At 37.3% G+C, this 25999-nt stretch overlaps 1 protein-coding gene across 8 annotated transcripts in view; it reads right to left on the bottom strand.

Annotated features, from left to right (window-relative positions):
- LOC132118341 (eyes absent homolog 4-like) overlaps positions 1 to 25124 on the bottom strand; it is a 31627-nt gene extending 6503 nt beyond the window's left edge. The window contains exons 1-13 of one of the 8 annotated variants that reach the window (XM_059528125.1): positions 24704 to 25124; positions 20679 to 20750; positions 13322 to 13371; positions 11545 to 11663; positions 9413 to 9496; positions 9160 to 9237; positions 6825 to 6891; positions 6501 to 6643; positions 6181 to 6324; positions 4088 to 4161; positions 2874 to 3051; positions 1519 to 1655; positions 1210 to 1293 (exon numbers count right to left, since the gene is read on the bottom strand). In XM_059528125.1, coding sequence (XP_059384108.1) covers positions 1210 to 1293; positions 1519 to 1655; positions 2874 to 3051; positions 4088 to 4161; positions 6181 to 6324; positions 6501 to 6643; positions 6825 to 6891; positions 9160 to 9237; positions 9413 to 9496; positions 11545 to 11663; positions 13322 to 13371; positions 20679 to 20711 — 1191 coding nt within the window. In that variant the 5' untranslated portion in view covers positions 20712 to 20750; positions 24704 to 25124. Of the gene's footprint in view, positions 1 to 1209; positions 1294 to 1518; positions 1656 to 2873; positions 3052 to 4087; positions 4165 to 6180; positions 6325 to 6500; positions 6644 to 6824; positions 6892 to 9159; positions 9238 to 9412; positions 9497 to 11544; positions 11664 to 13321; positions 13372 to 20678; positions 20751 to 24703 lie in introns of all 8 variants that reach the window. The other 7 variants (XM_059528124.1, XM_059528129.1, XM_059528123.1 and 4 more) reach the window with 7 other exon arrangements.
- Positions 25125 to 25999: the final 875 nt, after the last annotated feature.

Here is a 25999-nt window from a genome sequence, read left to right on the forward strand (position 1 = left end):
ACACACACACACACACACACACACACACACACAGTGAAAGAACGAGAGAGGCGGAGGGCACCCAGCTGTAAAAATCATCATATGTGATGGAGTTTGTTGGCACAGAGTTGATTGGCTGAGACAGTGAACGAGAATAGAAAAGCACACACACACACACACACACACACACACACACACACACACACACACACACACACACACACACACACACAGTTAATGGCAAAACTGACAGAGATTGGAAATGATGATTCAACTGGTTGAAAATGTTTAAACTTTATCTAAGCATACGTAAAAAAAAAAAATTGAGGCCATTTTTTTTCAATCAAAATAAACAATTCAAGACATATTGGCGTAGAGCTGCTTTTCCCACTTTTGAACTCTGAGGTTCAGTAATTTCACAATCGTTTCGGTGATTAATCTACCGGTGTGTGCTGGCACTTGAGCTTGACAGCATGTGCAATGTCTCTGACGAGAGTGCCTAAGAACGGAGGGTTTTCATCGTCACAGAGCCTGCAGAAATAGCCCCAGAGCCGTGAATAGCCGCAGCTGTCTCGATGTCTCTCACCAACTGACCGACAAGAAATGAGGGAAGGTGTCAGAAGAAGACTGACGCTTCACACTCCTTGAATCTGGCTGTTACAATGCCGAATCTAACAACTCTGCCTATGGTAGAAGTGCACAGCTGTTGGAGACCTAATATTGAGTCAAGATTTCCAAATTTACTACTGCATTATGGAGATATACACACAAAAATATTTTTTTGAAGTTGTCAGTAAAAAATTATTGGAATATGTTTTACAAAAAATACTATTTCAGTCCATCTACTTCAAAATTTTATGATTAAGTCAATGCGTTACTTGTCATTTCTTTGCAGTTATTTGTGAAATTTACTAGGAATTTCTGAGTGAAAATTTTAAATATTAAATCTTAAAAAAAAAACGGTGCATCTACATGCACTTCTAGATGTTGCTAACTATCAAAAGGTGGCTCATTATAAAAACACAATAAAGAATAAAACTGAACTGGCATGACACTTAAACTATTTATGACTATTATCAGATAAAACAATTCTAATTAAAGCATTTACATTCCCTTCCATATTGTCTGCTTACTAAGAATAATCAGGAATCACAGGAACATGCTCACTGTCACTTTAGTGGAGGGAAGTGTGTTTTAATATGTGTGCATAGTACATGTTTTTGCACTCACCTTGCCATACTTCTGTGCATAGGAGCCCGTGAGGAGTGAGTGAAAGACAATAATTGTCTCATCCAGATCCCAAACAAACACCCTCTGTAAAAGCACATCAGACACATGTTTGATCGCAGTACACAAACAGTGATGACACAGGGATTATGTAGTGAGAGGATGTTTACATTAGATCTGCTTATCTATCTATCTATCTATCTATCTATCTATCTATCTATCTATCTATCTATCTATCTATCTATCTATCTATCTATCTATCTATCTATCTATCTATCTATCTATCTATCTATCTATCTATTCTATACATACCTCAAGGTCACTGTCAGGTGGTGGGGAGGGGTTGTTCTTTCTGCCACGCCCCCTTGCTTTAGCCCCACCCCCTCGGCACGCCCGGTCCTCCATCTCCTTGATTGGCGTGGATGGGCTCTGCCCCGCCTCAAACTCACCTGCAAAAGAGAACCAAGAAATATTTATGATACACATCAAAGCTACCTAAAAGCTTACTCACTGGCTTGAATATGTACGTTTCTGCTGTAATCATGAACCTTTCAGTTGAGCTTCAAAAATTCACTCTCAAGGCCCGTTCACAACAAGGATGATAACTATAGAGATAACGATATAGTTCTAAAAATCGTTCTCAATATTAAAGAATAGCAGTCCACACCACAGCTATAGCAATAAAGGCACAGAGAAACTATATCATTGGAATCACTTTCAGAATAATTTTTTCCAGCTGATGAATGAAACAAACATTGACACCCAATCAGAATCTATCCTGCTATAGTAAACTCAGGAATTTAAAGCGGCAGACGAGCGTGCACTTAGAATAAACAGACGATATCATTCGGTGGCATGGATGCTAATATAGTTACTTCCATAGTTATCTTTAACGTTATCACTCTTGGTGTGAACGGGGCTTAATACTTTATCCCCCAGTTTCACAGACAAGGCTTAAGCTGAGTCCCTGAAAGATATATGGACTATAGGACTACATGTCCTGTAAATCAAAGAAATAAAGATAATACTTTGCGGTCAGAGTATTTCTTTTAATCAGGGATTGTATACGTGGATCTAAAACAACAATGTTTGAGGTACATTCTCATGTCTGTTTTTTATTTAACAAAAACCATGTTTTACATAAGTATTGAAAGTGGGAAATTGGTGCATCTGATAGAACAAAATGTTTGTGTGTCTATGCGTGTGAGCAAACTTTTATTGTAATGAGCTTTGCTGTACAGCAGCCAAGCTAAATCACTGAAAAATGCAGTTTTAGGACCCCACTGAATTTTGGGCCTGCTTGACAAAACCCCCAATCACCATCGCTCTACTAACATAATCAACAACTACAGTACACGACACCTCCGTGCCAAAATCCCAGTAACAGAACATTCTAACATCCGTTCTAACTTTCAGTTGCAACATCTGCTGCTCTATTGGAATGATTAACTTTAAACTTGAATGGCAATGATCCCATTTTTGACAGATAACGGACAACAGTAGAGATGTTTATGAGGTAAAACTTGTTTTTATACACTTGGTGAAGAACACTGCCTCTGCAAAAGTTGCTTCCATCATGATAGGGGTTTTGCTAGATTCAAAACAAGGTGTTTTAAGGAGTTTTTAGCTCACTGTTATGCGATAGCTAGGATGTTCTGTGCGCTTACCTGGATTCAGGTCAGCTGCTTGTCCTGTCATGATGGGGGTGGAGTCTTGCAGCTGATAGCTGGAGACAGAACCTGTGCCATCCAATGAGCTGTTAGATGTCATGTAGGAACCGTAGGACGAGGTGGAGTAATACTGAGCATACTGATTCTGCCCAAAAGCTGTATAGGAGGGATATTCCTGCAACAAACAAACAAAATCCAAATAATAAATATTCATTTATTTATTAATCGATTACAAATACAGTATAAATCCAACTCAAAACCAAAATCTGACCAGAACGCAGACAGGGTATTTTTAAGTGATATATAAAAATATACACGATGCAATTACACATAATTATGCAGTTAATGTAATAAATCATTTTTTTTGTTGTTGTGGCAGTTTGATGTCACATTTTACATTTTTGCTTGTTGTTTTATAATGTTTGAAGCCTGCTATTGGGGGATGTTGTCACATGGATGTTCAATGAACTCTTTTTTTTTTTTTTGATCAATAACAGTGGAAAAAAAACAATAGCTTTTTTGTAGCCAATGTACAGTAGATCTACCCTACGAAATAAACACTGGAGTGTTACAACTTGCCCACTTCCCTCTATAATTTAGTAAAGTGTGGAAAGAATATCAGTTTTATGTTCCTAAATGAATGAATAAGAAAGGGAGAGGGGGTTTATCAGGGGAAGAATAAGGAGAAAAATACTTCAAGTAATAGGACTGGAACATACAGATTTCTGGCTCATCCACACAGAGCTTTTTATCACTCCCTGATTCCTCTTGTATCTTTGAGAGAGTTTTACATGTGCAGACACTGAAGGATCTCTTACGGGAGATGACTCTAAAACTGTCACTGACTCACTCGCTCAAGAACATGAGCGCTGCAGTAAAATGCTCTCGGCGAAACTCCACTACTGCTTTCACTCTCTCATTTCAGCCTAATTCCGCTTACTCCTTCATTTCAACCATCGCCAGAATCTCACTTTGTTTACACAGCTAAATTCATCAGTGGGAGTCTAAGTGTAGTTGGGTCCTTTTCTTTGGCAGTGCTTTTAATCATAAAAGTTTAGGGAAACATTAAGTCCTAAAAGCATAAATTCTCTCAGATGAAGGATGGCGATCTGTTCTCAGAGGCCTGGGCTGTTTTAAAAAGACTCAATCCTTTGCTGAACTCTGACGTTATTGGTGCATGTGTGTGTTCATCTGTGCACATGTGACCGTACCTGCTGTGTGGTGAAGTTGCCTGGATTGGAGTTGTTGGATGTGTAGAGACCAGGAGAGGTTGTGAAACCTGACCCTGCTGAGGGAGAGAAAAGCCAGTGTGAGTCAACGACTAACAGATCTCACCAAAAAGTGAAAAACCCAAAAGTGAAAATGCTGTCCCTAATTACTATCATGCTGTTCCAAACCTGTATGCTGTTATTTTTTCTGCAGTACACAAAGACACACACAGACACACTAGTATTTTTGAACAATTGACACACAGCGCTAGCAATACAACCACAGTTTATAGGGACCATAGGCTGTCAAGCATCAAAAAGGACAGGAAAAAGCACCGGTTATTATTTTAGTATTATTTATACACTATTTAATTTTTTGTTCTTTTTACATTTTATTATTTTAATATCATTTATTTTTATTTCAGTTTTAGTTTTTATTTTCTCTAATATTTTTCCCTAATATTTTTATTTCAGCTTTATTTCAATTAACAAAATGTTTTTAATAGTTTTAGTCAGCAATAACAACACAGATAAATCACATCCAGAATTCAAAATAATAAATTGCATTTAGTTACATATGTTAAAGCCAATCAAATGGCATCAAATCTTAACTAGATGCAATCACATTTTTTGCAAAAGACTTAAATCATTTATTCCTTTTATGGTGTTTTGGTGGTCAGATCCTGGTCATATGAACTGTCGTTTTATGGCAATAAACAATATTTTGCCATAACGGTTCTCCAAAAATGTTTAAATATATGTACCTTCAGTGTTAATTTTAGCAGTCATTTTTGATTTAGTATTTGTCTTGAGACGAAAATGATTAATAGTCTTCGTCACATTTTAGTCATATGAGTCCTTCATAGTTTTAGTCTAGTTTTAGTCGCGAAAAGCATTTTTGACAACTTTTAGTCATTACTTTTAGTCAATAGTTTTAGCCAAACTGTAGTTACCTAAATTTATTTTGGTAGCTAATTTATATGTAGTTTTCAAATTAAAATAATCATTAATTCTTCTCTCTTTAGACCAAATCAATTAAGCTTACGAGAAATTTGAATCAAGGAGTGAATTTGGAAAATCTTGAATAAATTATTACAATTTTAATTTTTGGGTGAACTATCCCTTTAACAGAAGTGAAAAAGGAGCAACTTATAAATATTTTTTTTTTTACATACTGTAGGTTTTACTTAACATGTTTACATTTATTTAACATCTTTTGTTGGGTGACATTAAGGACAGATAGGTATTTAATTTGGAATGCTTTCCCTTTAAGACGGAAGGCTTGCATGAAATACTGACACACGTTCAGTTTTCACTCACCTGTTCACGTTCACTTAATCCATAACCTACTGTATTTACGTGAGATACTCTACACGATAAACATTTGGACTGCTGTGTGTGTATTTGAACGCTGAGAACTGAGAACGCGTGCTGTATGTGCGAGAGAGAGAGCACTTCTATCAGCGCGATTTCATTTACCCCGTATTCACTAACTTAATCGACAACTAATTGTGACACCCGGGAAAAAAGGGGACGTCTGGTTACCTTATCCCTACCCCTTCAGGTGCTGAGGCCATCATTTCAGATCGCTAGTTCGCTTTTTATTAGTCTATCCATCCACCGCAGCTGCTATACCGACTAGATATACAAACGGCCCTTATCCGATCGCAATCCAATGACAGGGACGCACATGTTGAATAGTCCTCAAATAACATTATAGTCCAGTCTCGTCTAGTTAACGAAAACGAGGCATAAATTGTCATAATTTCGTCATCAGATATTATTTTTAGCTCGTGAACGTCTCGTCTTTGTCACATAAAAAATGTTAGTTAACGAATATTTTTCGTCGTCGTCTTCGTTAACGAAATTAACACTGAGTACCTTAAATATATAATGTAAAATATTGATATTTTACAAAAATTTTATGAACTGCTCCTTTAAATTACATAATTTTAACAAGTAATTAGCAGATCTTACAAGTGATAGTTATTTTTGTCACATAACAACTGTATCTTCTACTGTGTAGCCTACAGCATTTTAGGCTGTACAGTATTATTAATATAGTTACAGACACTTGGTTGCATAAACATACTCACCTGGCATCTGATAGGGTGAATATGCTGTCTGTCCGGGCTGAGGAGTGGTAAATCCAGGGCTATAGCTGAGCCCTGATTGGAGGGTTGATTGGGTTTGTGTTAGCCCTCCTTCTGTTTTTATACCTGGCAACATCACCCCCAAATCTGTATCTCAAGATCAGGAGAGTAGACCTGTCAGTCAAACTGGATTGATACTAAAGGCTCTTTCACATGAATCGCATATGCTATTATAAATGCTAGACTATAATATCATCTCACACTGAATATACAACACACATATATGTCATACATCAGCATGTTAGCGAAGGTAAAAGACCCACCATAGGTGGAGAGGCCATAGGGTGGAGTAGTTTGAGAGTAGGGCGTGTAAACTGTCGACTGCTGCATGCTAGTGAACTGTGATTGGCCCGTGTAGGCCGACATGGGAGGAGCCACGGGAGTAGACAGGATGTGGGGGTAAGGCCTGCCATTCAAACACAAAATCAAAACATTCAGCTTTCATTTGATTAGATCAAGGGTCATCTGCCTTTTTGACATCAACTGCCATTGTTCATTTGTCTGGTTCATCAGTGTGTTGACCCCAGTGAAGATGGTTAAATGTTTTTGTATTTACATTTATAAATCATAATGTGTCTGTGTCATACTTTGAGGGGTAGAGAGGAGGTGAATACTGGTGAGTCGGCCGAGGGCTGAATCCACTGCTGCTTATAACTACACCAAAAAAACAAAAGTAGAAAAAATAAAGAAATCAGTTAGAGAGACTGAATCGTTTTCACACACAATGGTGCGCACACACACACTTTACTGGGATGTATCAGCAGTCATTACTGCACGTCAGTTGTCGTTGGACTAAATGTGTAATTTATTACATATAACAACCATAAAATAAAATGTGTGCAGGACTTCTTCCATTTAAAGAGATTTTGCCAAGAGCCTTCAATTTAAATCCACAAACACGCACATCTCACACTTTTGATTGACAGCTCAGTCTTTCTCACCAGCTGGATTCAATTTAAGAAATAGAAGAAAAAAAATAATAACAGGAACTATTCTCTCAAAAATCTTCTTTCTACATCAAAGAATGTCCTCATTTCCTTCTCCTGCCTTCCTTCTCTTCCTCTTTTCTGCTTGAGATGCAAAATCAAAAACAAATTTTGGCGTTTGCTTGTCATAATTCCCTTCCTGAGCTGAAACGTTTCCCAGTCACAATCATCACTATTTTTGACTTATTTTTCAGAAAAAAACTCTGAGGCTTTTAGTTTTAAACACACACACACACACATACATACACATATATATACAGTATATATATATATACTGACACATACACCATATACCGTATTTTTCGGACTATAAGTCGCACCTGAGCATAAGTCGCATCAGTCCAAAAATACGTCATGATGAGGAAAAAACATATATAAGTCATGAGTCGCATTTATTTAGAACCAAGCACCAAGAGAAATCATTACCGTCTACAGCCGCGAGAGGGCGCTCTATGTTTTCAGTGTAGACTACAGGAGCAATGAGCAGCATAGAGCGCCCTCTCGCGGCTGTAGACGGTAATGATTTCTCTTGGTTCATTTCTCTTGGTTCATGTCAAATTAATTTTGATAAATAATCGCATCTGACTATAAGTCGCAGGACCAGCCAAACTATGAAAAAAGTGCGACTTATAGTCCGGAAAATACGGTACACAGTACTTTGCAAAAGTCTTAGGCCACTGGTATTTTCACCAACAACAAAAAAATCAGCTAGAAAAAATCAGCAGGTTTTAAATCAGCTATTTCTATGTTTTTTCTATGTGTGTCAGTAGTAAATATCAGTTTACATTATCAAACATTATTCTTGCCTTTAAATGTAATAATCCAGTGAGATTTTTTTTTTTGCACAAGGACCGCAGCCAGACAGACTCAATCCAGAAGAACTGTGGCAATGTCTCCAAAATGCTTCAAGAAACCTGCAAAGCTACAGCACTGTGCAAAGTTTTAGGCACTTGTGTAAAAATGCTGTAAAGTGAGGATGCCGTCAAAAATAATGCCATAAATAGATTTTATCAATTAACTTCTATTAACTTAACTAAATTAAATCAACATTTGGTGACCACAATATGCATAAAAAAGCTTTTGTCCTAGGTGCACTTGCGCATTGTTTTTCAGGTAGCTTTGCAGGTAGGTTTCTTGAGGTGTCTTGGAGACATTGCCACAGTTCTTCTGGATTGAGTCTGTCTCAGTTTGTTCTATTTCTTTATGTCACTCCAGACATGAAAAGTAAAAAAAGTACCAGGGTACCAGGTACTGTACCCTGTGGAAAACCCTCCAAAAGTGAACCATACCAAACCGTACAATGCAGTGGAAAAGCACTGCATTTTAAAATAGATATACTCTTTAGCCTTTATAGATATTTTACAGATGTAGTCTCTGAAAACAAGCCTTTATAGAGTATATATTTATTCAAGCCTCATTTATTTATAAATAGATTTATTACCAATGGAGTAAAACTATATGTTCATGTTTTTTTCATTAACTCATGACCTTTTCATACTTAAAACAAGAAAAAAAATACTATATATGGGTTTTATATTCCCTGAAAACAGGTCTGACTTACCTAGTAAATCTGGTCTTAATAATTCTTTTTACTTGAAAATAAGACCTTTTTTTTGCAGTGCTTATGACCGAGCATGATTGTGTCTTCTCTATAGAGACATCACACTGTCAGCTCAAGCAAGGGCCTCAACCTTCTCTGCAGGGGAGCGCATGGACAGAGGGTTTCTCAGTCTCTGAGTGCATGTGTGTGTTTGTGTGTGAGCACATTGATCTAAATAAAGAGTTTGTGGCTCTGATGACGTTATCTCAAGGGCAGTACAAAGATTGAGGGCTCAGAGCTTTCAGCAAGTTCCCAAGCGGGATTACAGCAAGCATTTTGAATGCAACGCATGTGAGCGTGCGCATGCGCGAGTGTGTGTGTGTGTGGATGTCTTACCTGACCCAGTGTAAGTGTCCAGCCCAGTGTCTCCCGCTGAGCTTACAGTCTCACTGCTGTTCAGAGGCTCAGACTTAACTTAAGGAGAAACCAAGAAAGATATAAGGTAAACTGTCAGCTATCAAACTCCTCTCAGACCTCTCAAAATCAAACAAACTCTGAAAGTACTAAAGCAAACCCTCCAAAGCACTGTACCCAAACACTCACACACGTGCTATCATATATGTACACTCCACAAACACATGCAGTATACCATCGTTCTTCATACTTGGGGCAGTGGGCGGGGTACTGCAGCCCAGCAGCCAATCAGCCGTGTTTAGAATTGTCATGTTCTCTCCTGGGGGCGGAGTCAGATGTATAATGGACTGTATTACCCAGTTATTTTATTTTTTTTATTATAAATTTAGTACATACAGGTAGACCCAGAAATATATGGACACTTACATCACACTTAAAAACACTGAATGTCACTAGATTGCATTTATTGTATAGATTTGTTTATAGTTATATTAAAAATAAATAAATTCAATTTATAATAATATAATTTAAATTCATATATAAATTATCATTTATACTGATATAAGCACATTACTATGAAATCATTTTTAAATACATTATTTATAAATAAATATTTACCAATATTTTCAACACTTTTCAAACAAAACTATAAGGCATTTGTTAGGTTTTAAATGATAAAACAACAGCTAAAGTGTTCAAAATTAAGACCAAATGTACTCAGATATTTATTGGTTGTCAAACATTTGTGAAAATATTTAATGAATTACATCTGTGGTTACTCTTCTAGGTTAGGTCCACTGATTTCTTACATTAACTAAAAGTTGGTTAAAAGTAATTGCAGTTGAAATGTTAGTACTGAAAAAACAGCATAAGTTTTTTACAAATCTCATTTTGATAGATGATATTTTGTTATCGAATACAATGAAATTCATGAATTTTAAATTTGACCTAAGTGTCCAAATAGTACATTTGCTGGCCACTGTAAAATGTAAAGTTCTATGTAAAGTTCTTGTATACGAACTGATAACATTTCACTAATGGCAAAGAGTACAACCATTACTGAAAAGTAAAAAATTGATAGATTCCCATAGAATTCCATTATAATGAAATTCACTTTCATTAAAACAAACATTTACCAATAGTGCAGCCATTGTTCCTGGTGTTCCCATAACAAGAAATGACTTCATATAAATAATTTCAGGTTTCCAAAACCATATTTTGCCACACTGAGTTTATGACAGCTCTGTCAAAGGCGCATTTGCAGAAAAAAACTTCTTGAATCAGTGTGTGTGTGTGTGAGGGAAAAAGCGAAGTCCTCTAAAGTAAGATGAATGAGGCTTCACTGGCAGTGGGCTTCATGTTGGGATTCGTGTGTGTGTGTGTGTGTGTGTGTGTGTGGGTGGTTGTGTGGGCGGCTTGCGTGTGTGTGTGTGTGTGTGTGTGCATGGAGGGATTCAGTCTAGGCTGTGAGCTGATGAGGTAGACAGAGGAGAATGTTGAATATGTCGTTGTTTTGGCAGAAGCACAATCCCAGTGTGTGTGTGAATGTGTGTGTATGTCAAGCTGTTAAAATCATTAGCTGAGCTCTAATCTAAATGATTTACTGAGTTCTGTTGCTTTTACTCTTTCAGTCTTCTGCTATTGTTTTATTCCACTACATGTCAAAAACAGATGAGCTCACACACACACACACACACAGGGTCCCTTAACTTCTCTACCTCTCTTGTGTACCGCACAGTCATAGCCATACATCAAACGTTAGCTTGCTAGGGTGTTGAGAGTCTATTTAGCCATGTGTATGTTTGCCTAACGTCCTCTCTTAAAACGTTTGTTCAGCGTTTTCCTCAAGGAGAGAAAAGCGAGTGAGCGTGTGTTGACATCAGAGAGAAAATGAGAGTTTAAACGCAGGAAATAGTTTGCTGTGCACCAGGCTCTTGCTGAAACACTCACATAGAAGTGCTGGAAAACATTTCAGCACAAAAACGTTTGTACACATACACGCTTTCTCCTGTTTTAATTAGGCCTGTATGCAGCGTTTGACCTTTGAGGTTAGTGTGAGCTCAAAGCATCTTGACACACGCCACTAATCCACCAAACCCACTTTGGATGGCACCAAAACCACCAGAACAAGAAACACTTTATCCTTGCAATCCGAACATCACACACCATGACTGAACCCTGCTTTCAATTACTGCAAGAAACTCTACAGCGATTAACGTGGAGTCCACTGCGCTAAAGCTGATTTCCTGTACTCAAAGCAATGCTTTGGTTGAAAGGCCCTATTTATCAGCTAATATGTTGCTCGCTCACTCATGTATGCTCGTAATTTCTGGCTTGCTTGCTCTTTGATTTGTCGTTCTTTCATACCTCCGGTTCCATTGGTCGTGATGTTGTTGCTGAGGATGTTTTTGTCCAGTTTGGACGAGCCGTCACTGCCACTGTTAACAGAGTGCTGTGGGTCTGTTAGATCCTGCATGTCCAAGGCCCTGTGACAGAAAAAAAAATAGATCTTTAATACATTTACACTAACATTCAGAAACCAGGGGTTGGTAAGAATTCGTAAAATTAAAAAGTATTTTATGTTCCTGCAATTCTCCACTCACTAACCAGAAAATGTGAGCAAAAACATGCTTCGGCATTGTAAGATTGTATGATAATATATCCCTCGTTCATGTGTCAAACCATCTGATAAAGAAAATATCTGTCCCAACTTGTGCATCTTCTAAGAGTTTTTACCTCAAAAAGCTGGAAAGCAGTTTATCTAGGTCATGTTTATCTAGGATATAGTTGTCTTTTCCTTCAAAATTCCATGTAGTGACACATTTATGGAATATTAGCTCACCCGCATGAAAATATGAGGAACAAAACCACAATGTATCTTCATGTTACTATGTTAAACAGCCTGCAATGTGAATCAAAACTGCCTAATGTTCTCATGTCAAGAATATTTTTGTATATAAAACTACAGAAAATACTAATGCATGCAGTAAGATTTTTTTTTTTTTTTTTGCTATTTGGATAATGAAATATTGTTATATGAAGTAAATATATATTTTTTCAATATTATGGCAAATAATAAATACACAAATACATAATACATAATCATAACCAACAAATGTTTAAATAAATACAGTATATGCTTTCTTTTCACCGTATATATATATATATATATATATATATATATTGTGACGAGCATCCAGAGTCCACATCAGCGTCGCCCTGGTAACTCACGAGGAGCACCGGCTCGAGGCTCATCACGGGCTGATCACCCGCACCTGCCTCTCATCAGCCGGGCCTCATATAAACAGCACGCGCACAGGAAAAGGGTGAGAAGCCTCTCCACGAGCTAACACACTGAATCTTCTCTCTCTCTGCCACCAGAAAGCAGCCTGTGACCGGAAGACTTGCCACGAGCACTCCACCGACTCACCTGCACCTGGACCCGAGTGAGAACACCCTTTTGCACGCTGAAGCACCGTCATCACCCCGCAACCCTTCACTTTTCAATAAAATCCACCCTCCGGGGCTTTACATTTGAGTTTGCTCCTGCCTATTCCTTCCACCCCGCCACAATATATACATATATATATATATATATATATATATATATAAATATATATATACGGTGAAAAGAAAGCATATATGTATATATATATAATGTTTGTAAAAATTAAATAAGAAATTCCGGGTTTCAAATTATTATTTTAAGTACAAAAGTAGTATTTCGTATTCCATGCATCCCTCCATCCCTGAACTACAACAATGCACCCCCCCCCCAAAAAAAGAAAAGTTAGTTTTGCATTGAAGCATTTAGCAGACACTTTAATCCAAAGGACAAATGCAGAAAGACCGCTCATAATGTAATGTCAAAAAGAAACAGAGCTGTCTTTTTCTCTGTTTATAGCATAAACATCTGCATGACATTTCTGAATGCATCCCAAAGTACACAGAGCTCTAACACACGTTTTATTCAGGTGAAGCAGTCTGCTTTACACCCACTCACACACAATGACTTTACCATCCCTCTTTCTTTATCTCTCCCTCTGTCTTTATGAAATCACTCACTCCCACAGTTCACTGTCATGGGCACTCATAAATAACACCCTAAATGGATTCCAGGGGAGAATATGTGTGTTCACGTTACCTGTTGTCTACTGGGTCCGGAGCATGGGAATCAGTGGTAGATTTCTTCACCTGTGCAAAGACCAGAGCAGACAGTTGATGTATTAGTATCTCATTCAGTGGATGAAGAAACCATTGCAGTCTCAGTCTGAGAGTGATTTTCAGGTATTTGCTTATGATTTTTGAAGCTACTTTTGCCATTTCAGCATGATTATTTGGTCCATTGCATATGCTGTCCACTGAATGAGGAGAATATGAATAACAAAAAAAATTTCAAAACATTCAATATTACAAGCTTACAAAACTCCTCAGTAAAATACATAGCAAAAATCTTTGTCTTTCTCTCCTACACACACATCTTACTCTCTGTCACACTCAATATTACTCAATACGGAGTTAATAAAACCAACTTTCCTCTTTGAATTTGTCCTTTTGATCAACTCTCCAAATCTTCTGAGTTTCTTTCTTTCTTACTTTCAAGGACACCAGTCAAAACCGACTTATTCCTACTATTTTACATTCACACAGAAACTTAACTTCATGTTATAAACTTCTCACAATCGATTTACACGGTTCTCCCCTCCCAAAACTGCTCGTAGTCATCTGGGTCTTAATTGAAAACACACATGCAGACCTGTGTGTGAGCACACATGCACATATACACGTGTGTGTCAGATGTAGCGTGTGCTTTTGGGGAGAATGCTTGGAGTGTGCAACCAGCAACTCATATTCACACACATACACTACCTTTGATAAGTTTGGGGTCAGTAAGATGTTTCAGTGTTTCTGAAAGAAGTCTCTTATGCTCACTGAGGCTGCATTTATTTGTTTAAAAATAAATACTTTGAAATATCATTAATTTAAAATAACTGTTTTCTATTTGAATATATTTTTAAAATGCAATTTATTCCTGTGATGCCAAAGCTGAATTTTCAGCATCATAACTTTAGTCTTCAATATCATATGATCCTTCAGAAATCATTGTAATATACAGTGTTATTGCTGATTAGACAAATGACCTTGGAGTATTAAACCTCCTCTCAGAAATGTGCCTGTGGTTTAGGCTCATCTCTCTGGTTCTGGGTTTTGATTTTGTGCCGAGTATGGACACACTCATTATGGTCCCCTTAAATTAGCCGGACACATTCTGGGACAGCAGGTGATCGTACGCTGCTCTAAGCCTACTGTAAATCTCTCTCTGACTGTAACTACTTCCTTGTCCTGCAGCATCTGTGCTCTTAGAGCTGTTAATAGTGCATTTGAGAGCAGCCCAGCAGGATCCAGCTCCCAAAGAGGCCTGATGGTGAACAATGATCTAAGACTGTTTAACTGTGCACCATTTATGGATTTATGAAGTGAAATAAGTAATTCTTTGGCAGGCAGTTAGAAAAGCAAGTACCAAAGGTACCCCTGCTGACATTTTTTTTTAATATATATATATATATATATATATACAAGCCAGCCCAAGCTGCTTTGCTAGTCTTGACGGGTATAAGATGGTCTCAACAATAAAAAAATGTTTTCTCGTGGCTAGTTAATTTTTTACGTGAACTGACAACATTTTCAATGATCCTACCACAAAAGAATAATATATAATCAATGCTTGGTAGATTATTTAGGATTGTAATCTGTTACGGATTACATATTACATAATATTAATGTAATCTAGTTTACTCATTTTAGGTAATGTATTCTGACTACATATTTGATGACTTTTTAATCTAACATGTTTTAAATTTACCATTCATAATCTGTGATATATTTCATAATTGTTTCACACATATTGTTTTTCCCCCAAATTTAAAAGCATGAATCGCAAAGTTATTTACTTGACATTTACATGACCATTCCGTATTGTGAATATAGTCAAAGCTAAATGGTGTGAACAGACAGTAGGATTTTTAGAAAAGTACCTTTAAAAGATAAAAAGAAGAAAAATAAGTGAGAATTAATGAGTTATAAATATTTTACTGCCATTGTGTGAATAATATATAATCAGTAAAAATGTAACTGTAATCTGATTATAAGCATTTTAAAATGTAACCTAATCATATTACACGTACTTAATTTATGGAATCTGATTACATAATTCAGATTACATTTAATAAGTTACTACCCAACACTGTATATATATATAAAAAAATCAGTTTTTATTTATAAAAAACTGCAATTGGAAATATAATGTTTATTAATGTATTCATGAACAAATATTTTTGCCAAAAATTATAGTATATGGTGCAAAACATTACTGTGTTGAGTTTGTTGAAGATGGTCTCCCTGCCTAACCAGGTGAAACATGGCCAGGATTCCTCTAAAACAGTCAACAGACCACCATGACCAGGTTAAGAGACCAGCTAAGACAAGAAAACCATTTAAGGCTGGTTTAAGGTGCTTATATTTGAGGTGTTTATAATTATTTGGGAAATCTACTAGCAATTTTTGAGCAAAATTTGTTTCCACACCACATTTTAAATGTAGCCAAAACAAATGCAAGGGCATTTCTGCTTACTTCTATATTCAGGATCTAGGTCTGCTTCTGGGTAAAGATGCTTCACACACACGCACACACAGAAAACAGTCCTCCTTTTCTTGTTCTTTTTTTGTGCTTTCAGTATGGTTATCAGCACTGTAACTTTATACTCTTCCTTTCATGTAAAATAGATTGTTACCTGTGCCCCCATCCCTCCGCCCTCTAGCACACACACATTTCAGCATATGCCCCTGGGAGGTGTAAGATTATCTAATGTGTCCCCTCCCTGAAACACTCTTCTTTAAAGGTAAGGGAAGGCAATAGAGAGAGGAAGAGAGAAGAAGAAAAAGGAAATAGAAAAGAACAGAGAGTGTGTGACAGGGCTAAAGGCTGTATGTAATGCGCACACACACAACATGCATGTTTTTCAGGGTTTTCTGATCAGGTGACAGTAGTTAATGCTGTTATAGTTTCTGAGAACATTCAGACTCCCCGCGGACACTGAAAAATTAGAACGAGTACACAAACAAAACCTGTTCCTCTGGACCAGTCTATTCAACATTTGTGTTCTCAAATTTTTTTTGAAAAATTCATCCCAACAAGATTGGTTTGATATCATTTACGTAAATACTGCCAAAATGTATCATGGTATTACATGCAATAAAATTCTCTCTCTCTGTATGTAATTTAAATATAGCCTTTGCACATATATTTATTCAAAGCAACCAATTGTTACGTATTTTTTCAAGGTGGCGACTTCGTATGACCTCACTCACATGTTTTTGTACTGTTTGTCTAGACCCCAGTGATGGGTCGGTTTAGGGTCAGTGCTAGGTGTAGTTCATTCGTACAAATTCATATGAATTGTGCAACTCGTAAAATATGTATGATTTAGCAAAAATCATGTGAATTTGTAAAAGTGAGGTCAAATGAATTCATACAAATTAGCCACCTCTTAAAATATGTAAGAGTATAGCTGTGAGATTGGATTTATTTGGTACAATCCATCCACAAAAATGGCTTTATATTATACACATTATATTATTTCTTCATAATTGTTCCTTATTAATTAGTTTACATACAAAATAATGTGTGAAGCACTTTTACACAATTTTACCAGTATATCAGTAAAATAATTTTTCAAAATATAATTTAATAACTTTTAGTTTTTTAAAGTTATAAACAAAAGATTATTGGAGGATATTTTACAACCACTTCAGTCTTCAAAATTCACATTTCACATTTGATTCAATGTGATACTGACTGTTTCTTATTATTTGTGAAATTTACTAGCAATTTCTGAGTATAAAATGTTTATAAATAAAAAAAATAGTCAGTTCATACCACTGAAAGTGTTTTTATTGTGCACCGAGTGGGTCACTTCATGGATGCAGACATGTTAAGATCACATGACCAGCCAAATACTAGTATTTTGTTTTGCGACCTCCTGTTAGTGAATACTTTTAGTTAATATATTAAAATAAATACAAAAACGACTGAATACAAACAATGCACTTCTGCAATGTCATTAGTAAATGCATATTTTAGCATGATGCCTGCATAACATGCTAGTATCTGTTTTAAACTGCCATATCTGTCAGCAAAATATAAAAAAACACAGTCATAGTCAATCATACAGCAGCGTTCTACAACAGATATGTTTTTGGTCAGTCCAATCCACTTAAATGACCAGTTACGGCAGCCCATTTGTTGGACTGCTCCGTTTGCATGTAAACCTGGTGTATGAAATTGGAAAGGTAGCCTATATTTCGCCAGGGGAAAGAGGTCAGAGGGAAACTGGACACCAGGCCAAGCCCTACAGACAGACACACCTTCGCAGCTTTGAATGAGTGTGTTTGTGTGCAACTATGTGAGTAACATTGTCTTTCTCTTCCACTGGCTCATTGATTCATGTATCTTTGTACAGCAACCAGAGTGTTTACACACACACACACACACGTTTCTATATGTGCGCATTGGAGTGTGTGTGTATCATCTTAAGAAATGAGCTGAAACTTTATATAAAAAAGCACTCTAGCATTAAAGTGCTCCCTTCCCCTCTGATTGCAGCAGAAAAAAAATGCAGCTTAATTATTCATGAGTTCTTGTGCTTGTGTCAGCTTTTCGTTAATTATTTAAATTAATCTCATTAACGAAAGGCCAGGTTTCAGGAGCATTTAATTAAATGATGAATTGCTTCCCAGATGTCGATGTGCTTGTTAAATAATGTGCTCAGGCTGGACCCAAAGCTGTCAGAAAGACTTTCAGAAACTGCACACTAGGATCATCACTGTGCACATTAGTGACATTGTACTCTACAACTTAATGCAGTTTTTAGGATCGCCAGGAGAACCGTCAAATAATCTCTATGTGTATTAATCAATGACTCTGCATGACTGTATAAACATCTACATCTAGCTTCAGGAACGAATACACTCTGCTCAAGCTTTGTTTTGACAGCTTGTACCGACTTGAACGTGATTGGATACAATTTAGTCTCATCAAACTCAACGTCAGGACTGGAATACCTAGCATTTGTATTAAAACACAAGATCTGGAAGGATCTTGAAAGAAAACTTAACAGCTATGCACTTACAGTGGAAGTCTTTAGTGTCACATGTAATCAATTAAGTGCTTGCTAAATGAAGATAGAAATACCAACCCCCAACATTTGAACGATAGTGTGTTTTCTGTAATTATAGAGCTGAATTTGTGTTTAACCATCCTTTTCGAAACCCCAGTACCCAAACTTGAAATATCTTCTCAATTCATTGTACATAAAACGCCACTTGCTACACTAGTTTACAAAGCTGTTAAATGTGATGTGTTTTAAATGTATTAGTATCTTCTACACATGTTCAGAACAAGTGAATTAAGACTACTAACACTAGTGAGATGTGAGTTGATTTACAGTGCAAAAGACAAGCAACAGGTGTAAATAACCAATAACAATCAGGAAGATGAGAATTTTGTAACGAGTTTAAAGAGAAAAACACATAACATCCTTTTCACGTCGGCGAGATGCCAAACTTCAGTTCATATCTGCGTTTCAGTATGATGTTAAAGACAGGGTGCTTGTTTTACTATAAAGCAAGTCCTTCTTCTTTTCACAGTACAGAAGATTCATAAATATTACTGTGTAGGTTTAACAGCTTACAACATACCCTGTACTGTAGGTTGCTAGTGGTTATTTGCTGATTACACTTAAATTGGGAGGTGTAAATATGTGAGCGTGAAGCCGTGCTTTCTGTTCTCCTCTCTTCGCCTCGTTCCCTCTTCCTCCCTCTCTGTAGGTGTGTGTGTGTGTGTGAGTGTGTGTAACCTGAGTCCTCTCTCTCTGTCTGTGGTCTCTGCTCTGGGGCACAGACTGCACCAGAGGAAAAGGCTGCAGCTACACCCCCCTTTTCATTTTACTCCTCTGCTTTTTTCCTCCAGAACCAAAAGCATTGATCCCCTGAGTCACAAAATACCCCCCCCCCCTCCCCACCCACACCTCAATCTCCCCATTCCCCTCCTTCCATTACCCCAAACACCCCCAGATCGGTATCTGTCCTCATCTGGATTATGGACGCCTGTCTGTCTTTTCCAGAATGCTCATGCACGCGTATGAAAAGCACAAGAATGAGATGTTGCAACACATCTGCAGGACTGTTTTAATCATTCATCGAATGCTATTGAAATAATATTTTAAAGAAGCTTTTTTCCACAAAACAAAATTATCAGACTCTCTCGTGACACACAAATGCATGGAAAACAGGCCGAAATGGTTTCAGCGGTGTGTGTGTTGTACTTTCACGATGTGTGCGTATGTGAATCGTGGTGGCCATATGGCTACTGTGCTTGACATCTGTTGTGTATTAAAGACCTAATGCTGCTCAGTACACACCTGGGTGGCCTTTCCACACACACTCATTCATGCACACAAACACTCTCACACTTCAAACCGTATGACCAATCTTTTCAATTATCGCATAGTATAGACCAGTGTTTCTCAACTTTTTTTTTTTATTTTTATTTTTTTTTATATATTGTGAAATATTATTACAATTTAAGATAACTTAAAAAAAAGTTATTTATTTCTGTGATGGCAAAGCAGAATTTTCAGCAGCTATCAATCTTCAGTGTCACATGATCCTTCAGAAATCATTATAATATGCAGATTTGATGCTCAGAAACTTGTCATTATCAATGTTGAAAACAGTTTTTGTTGAAACATGATACATTTATTCATGATTCTTTGATAAACAGAAAGTTCACTTTTGGAGGCACTTTCTTGAGAAACACTTAACAATAAATGCTTTTTTATCTAATAAGTAATGTATAATAAAATATAATAATATAATTGATGCAACAGTTTTGATACAATTTGATTGGCCAAACAACATTCCAAGAGTGCTGATAAACAGTAAATATTTAGAATAATTCCGTATTTTTTGATGTGGGTGTAAGCTATTTCCTGCGAATGAGAAAGACTTTTGATTCATTATCCACTGTATGTAAATAACTGGAAGAATAATAGTGCAATAAATGGTAAAACTATTTGCGCTACAAACCTTTGTGTTTATCATTACAGAAAGCCTTGCATATTCAAGTTACAAATCACCATGCCTGCATTTCATTAAAGATAAAGTGGATAGGTTTAACAAAGCAAAATCCATATCTTCCCAAGTACCTCCTGGGATCTGCACACCCCGATTGAGAATCACTGGTACAGAGAGTCAGCTGGATGGGATTTTACCCACACACATCCAGATACAACACATACACACTCTTCAAATGATACTGCACAATACACTGTACACGTCTGAATTTTATGTGATGAATTCAGTTCAATGAAAGAGAAGAAGATCATCTTAAAGCCATAATGGTGTGAAACACATCTGAATAGTGTTTGTTGTAGTTCACTTACGCTCTGTTCATTCAGCTCCTGTGTATTCTCCATCAGGTGAACTTCCACTCCCCTCGACTACAGTCCAGACACCTGCAAATGAAGGATGCTTTAAAATCGGCATAAACACAATAGAATTCATAGGCATCCATCTCTCGTTTCGGTCTCTCTCTCTCCCTTTGTGTCTGTGGGTATATGCATGTAGGAGGGGAAGGAATAAGTCTGGTAACTTCACTGTATCATAACCAGCTAGGCTGAAGTAAATATCATTTACAGAAGTAAACATTAAACAATGGGATGAGAGAAATGTAATCAATGTAACACACATACAAATGCACTCATACAGTACACACAAAAAGCCAAGCAGTCAAGGTAACGGTGATGCTAGCATGGCAGGAGTCACTAAAAACAATTTTGAGTCCCCCGCTGAAGCCCCTTCCACCCCCCATCCCGGCCTCCATCTTTATCTTTCTCTCTTCCCATCCTTCCCCTGTCATTTAAAAGCTTGAAACTTCTGTAAATTGCTTTGAAACCTCCTGAGGCCTCAGTAATGAAAAGCACTTTTATTCCAAAACTCTTTGTAAGACCTTGAAAGCCTCAGGATGAGGAGAATGGGTTTATTTTCTGTCCTGCTGCAGGTACCAGACCTGTGGTTTACAAACCTGTCTGCGATCTGCTGTATTTTTAACATTAAATGTGTTTACATATCTCAAGAAACAACATAAAGAAAATAAATAGATAAAAAAATAAATGATATTACATTGAAATTAACTGGTTATATTGGATTAAAAAATTATTAATCACTAAATGAATTTCACTATGCAATTTTGAGCTAGTGGAGAAAATCCTGCTTATAGAAATGCACAGAGAAAAGATTCATAAATTGACCAAATAAAATCTTGAAATGCTATTTTTGTTTATCATAAAAGGAGACCAGTGTTCTAAATAAACCAAGCAAAACTGATTTTTAACTTGACAGCCAGCATGCATTCTACTTGTATGCAACTCAGTTGAACTGCACAATTTTATGTGAATTGAAGATTTCTGTCAAATCATTATACAATATACAAACACCTGATTCTATCTTCATTGAAACAATTTTTGACTTTGCTCAAAAACCTGAAAGGTCCGTTCGAATAGTCATGATGCTCCTGTTTGGGAATATGCTTTAGTTTATGGTAGCATTACAATGACCTAAGAACAATGGATGTAAATGGGAAGTCCCCAAAAACATATGTACTGTATACAAGCTTGTGTGTGTGTGAGTGGAAGGAAGAGAAAGAGAGTTGAAGGGCACAGTTTGAAGAACAGATCATTTTAATTTTTCATTTGCTTGGTGAAGCTGTGTTCTGAAATTCTAGCCTTTAATGCTCAGGCGGGGGAATGAGCTGAGCAGCATTGATTTTTACTGATATCACTCAGTGCCCTCTGAGCCTACTGTCCTCAAACACACACACACACACAAAATGTTCTACATCCTGGCACGCGCACACGCAGCCACACACACAAAATGAACAGACGGACAGCCAGCAGAAGACACATTACACTAACCACGTAACTGAACCATTGAGCTGAAATTTATGTGTCTTCTGTCAACACACACATTTTCAAATAAAAAAAAAACACTGATATGCAACAACTGTCCCAGACCAAAATATTTGATTTAGTCAAACAAGGTAAACAACACATAAGGAAACATTCTGGGGGTTGTAAACGGTCCAACTAGAGAAGATCAATCCGTCTCAAAATAACAACGCGCTTTACTGCTATTGTCAAGAAAGAACGCGGAGCTTATAGTGGAGCGGCATTCTGCTCGCGATTCGACAGAGCCGCGGCACGAGCGCAACGCGCAGCAAAGCCAAATACGTCAAAGCCTTCGTTTTCCTGCCTTTAAATCATCAGCGCTCACTCCACTGTCAAAACACACCGCCTATTAATAAATAAACAAGCTGGACCGGGAACAAATGGTTTTTAATTGAGCAAAAGACTTTGTGTTAAGGGATTTTTTTTAATTGATGCATTAGATTACTCATTGTTATTAGAACTGATTTGATTTTATTTATAGACAGGCCTCAGGTTTAATGGCATTGCCTAAATGTTTTCTCCTCCACCACGTGAGAAACTTCTAATTTCCAATAAGTTCGAGCAAGAAGAGCCTTTTAATTCTTCAGAAAACCATCCAGTCTGTGCAAGATTTCCAAAAGAACCACAGCTCAACTTAGGAACTATATGTAGTGAAAATGTTTTTGATACCTTAGATGCCACAAATAACAATTTAACACGCTTAATTTTCAAGAGCGGTCTTTCCTGATAAAACATATGCATTATTATTATTATTATTATTTTATTATTTTTTTTTTACTGTTTACTATTTACCAACGCTACTACATAGGCTAGTTGTAGTCGTTAACTGTTGTGAAATTGAAAATGGCATCCAAGTGCACAGATCTTGAAAATACATTTTTAACAATGCAGGCTGTGATGTTACATCCAATCCACCATATAGGTGGTTACCTTTGACTCTTACCCATAATTCTACATGACTACTCTCTTATATACGTCATTGTTTTTTTTAATTAGGCTAATAACAACAAACATTCAATATGGCTGACGAAAACAGGAATGCACCAAGACCCATGTGTAACTTTCAAAATAACATTAAGGACAGATTTTTTCTTGTTTACAAGTAAGAAGAAAAACTGACTTTTGTGTGTGCAATTTAATCCTTCACCCACTAAAGAGAACTGTATGAGATTAAAACAAAGACTAGCCTATTATTAGATTTCATCTAGAGACTCTACAATCTACTTAGGAAAAAAAGCGTTTAAAATGATGTCGCACCATTAAATCCAAGACTGTGCCCCGTAAATCCGTCAACCAAAGTGTCCTACAAAACTTTAAAAAATAGATGTAAACCAGTCTCGAGTTTTTCTCCAAAATTTGAGGCCTGGAGATGGCTAAAGAGGAGGTCACTGATGTCCTCTTATGTAATCGTTGGCTAGTACACTCCATCATATTACCAGCCACCAGAGAGACCTGTGTGTTGTGAATTATTTCGTGTTAAGTGTGTAATCTAATCCGGTCTCTCCTTCTCCGGTATCGGCTCGAGCTGCTATCGACAGCGCGAGAAAGCGACCAATGGCCAACGCGCAGTGAAGCGGCTTCAGTGTCGGGATGATATTCCCGTTTCCTCCGTATCAAGTACAAACACAAACTCCACGTGCATGGGAAAACGGACACGGACGCACGATTCAAACGGATACGGGAATCACCCACCAAACTCAGAACCACTAGGCTATTCAGTAGGCTTTCAGTGGAAAAAAAAAGTTATAATAAATGAATTAGTCTAGCTACTGTTCAAAAGACTTCTTGAATATATGTGAATATAATCACTGCACTTCGTCCATAAAGTACAATAAAATCAAATAATAAAAATGAGCAAAAATGGTGCGCTTTCTGTAACTCAGTTTGAAAGAGATTAATGTAAATCCCTGTAATCGAGAATAGCGAACATGTTATAATGTGCTTACACTGTGAAAGGCATCACTGTTCTAACATTTTCCCCATCCATTAAACTTGGTCATTTCTCGAGTTTTCAACGTTTAAAATCGATTTTCTTGATCATCTTAATAAAAAAAAAAAAAAAAGTCCAAAAAGTAAAAATAAATAAATAAATAAAACAAAAAGTCTCTTTGGAACCACTTTGACTAATCATTTTCAGGCAGCAGTTTTCATTTCGAATTTTGACATTTTAAAGTGATAATTGGTAAATAAATAAAAAATAATAATAGTGCCCACAGGTTTTATAGGTCGTATAAAGCGGAATGCAGAAATTACTGTCTGAGCTCTAACATAAAATTTAGTTCACCTTTTATGAGCACCAATTTTATCAGCCGTTTAAATCACGTGAAAGTATCAGGCGCGAGCAGGTGCTCCAACAAACTGATCTTACCCTTGTAAACGGCTACAATAAATATTCAGCAAAACCTTTCCACAAAATCAAAAAAAAAAAACTTATTTTGTGGCTATTCAAAATGGGTACTTACTCTTGTGAGTTGTGCGTTGCTACGATTTCCAAACTCTCCAGAAGGTCCGTTCGCATTCACTCTGTTGACATGTTCATCCAAAAATATTCAAGTGGCCGAGCTGCGTGGAGCGCGAGGAACAGCTCACGCCAGTCAGTGCACGCACTGTCAGTGAAGCTCGCGGGGAAGTCCTCCCTAAGTTCATGGGAGCTGTACCGGAGCGGAACGCTCCAAACGACAGATCACCACTATAACCCAAACTCCGAGGAACGCTTACTTGCCCTAGCCGTGTTTCCCCTTAAATTTACGCTCCTGAAGTTAACGTGAGCACACGCGCACTCCGTGGTCTACTTCATTATTAAAGTTCTCTTGCAGCGCCGGAGCAAGAGCGCTCATTGATGCGCATGCGCGCAGCTGCCATGCGGGGTGCTGCTGTTGGCTCGCAACCAAGCCAGTAATGGGGCACAGCACAAGGGCCAGGATGAGGCTCTTATTAATAGTTTCGTCCGAGTGATCAGCAGTTTTATTTACCACCACCACACAACAACAACCAAGTCAGACCCTTGTCTTGGGATCAGATTCACCATAGTATTGGACTTCCACTTCCGCAAGAAAAGAGCTCCTCTAATTAACATTTATCAACACTTAGAGAAGCCAAACCACTAAAATAGCTCAGGTTTATTCAGTCAAATATTTAAAACATGTGCTAACATGAGGGTGGAAAAGGTCCCTCTCAAATTCAGCGTGAGAAAGAAACAGGGAAACGTCACAAGTTGCAGGAAGTTATTGATGCTTGTATGATTGCAGTTTACTGACTTTGAGAACATGCACCGCAGCAAATGGCCACCCTTAGCCACAAATTGGCCTGGAAAAAAACATTTACATAGCGGCCAGGTAGTCTCTGTGAATGTTGTGCAGAAAAAATTGCAAATAATATTTAGAGTCTACAGAGAGCAATACAAATCAGAGAGCAAACACACTGTGGGCAAGTAAAAGCCTTTTTTAAAAATCTGTATTGTATCAAAGAAATGTAATGAGCAAAGAAGAAAGACTAAAAGAGTGCAACAGAAAGCAATAAAGCTCCACTATGAAGTAAATTGCCGCTTGAATGTGCTCAGTGATTACTGCTGTATTAGCCAGACTCCTCCTCAAGCACTGAAAAATGATGCTCCTGAGGGCCATGTTTGACTGACACACTGTTACAGAAAGAAAACAAGAATTTCATGCTGTTGAGTGGAATGTAACTAGCAGGGGGCTGCTGTTGATCTGCAGGCTTAACTCCACATGCTGCATGAGAATTTGGCTCCATAAACATCA

Source organism: Carassius carassius, chromosome 37 (genome assembly GCF_963082965.1).
Source record: "Carassius carassius chromosome 37, fCarCar2.1, whole genome shotgun sequence".
Classification (NCBI taxonomy): Eukaryota; Metazoa; Chordata; class Actinopteri; order Cypriniformes; family Cyprinidae; genus Carassius; species Carassius carassius.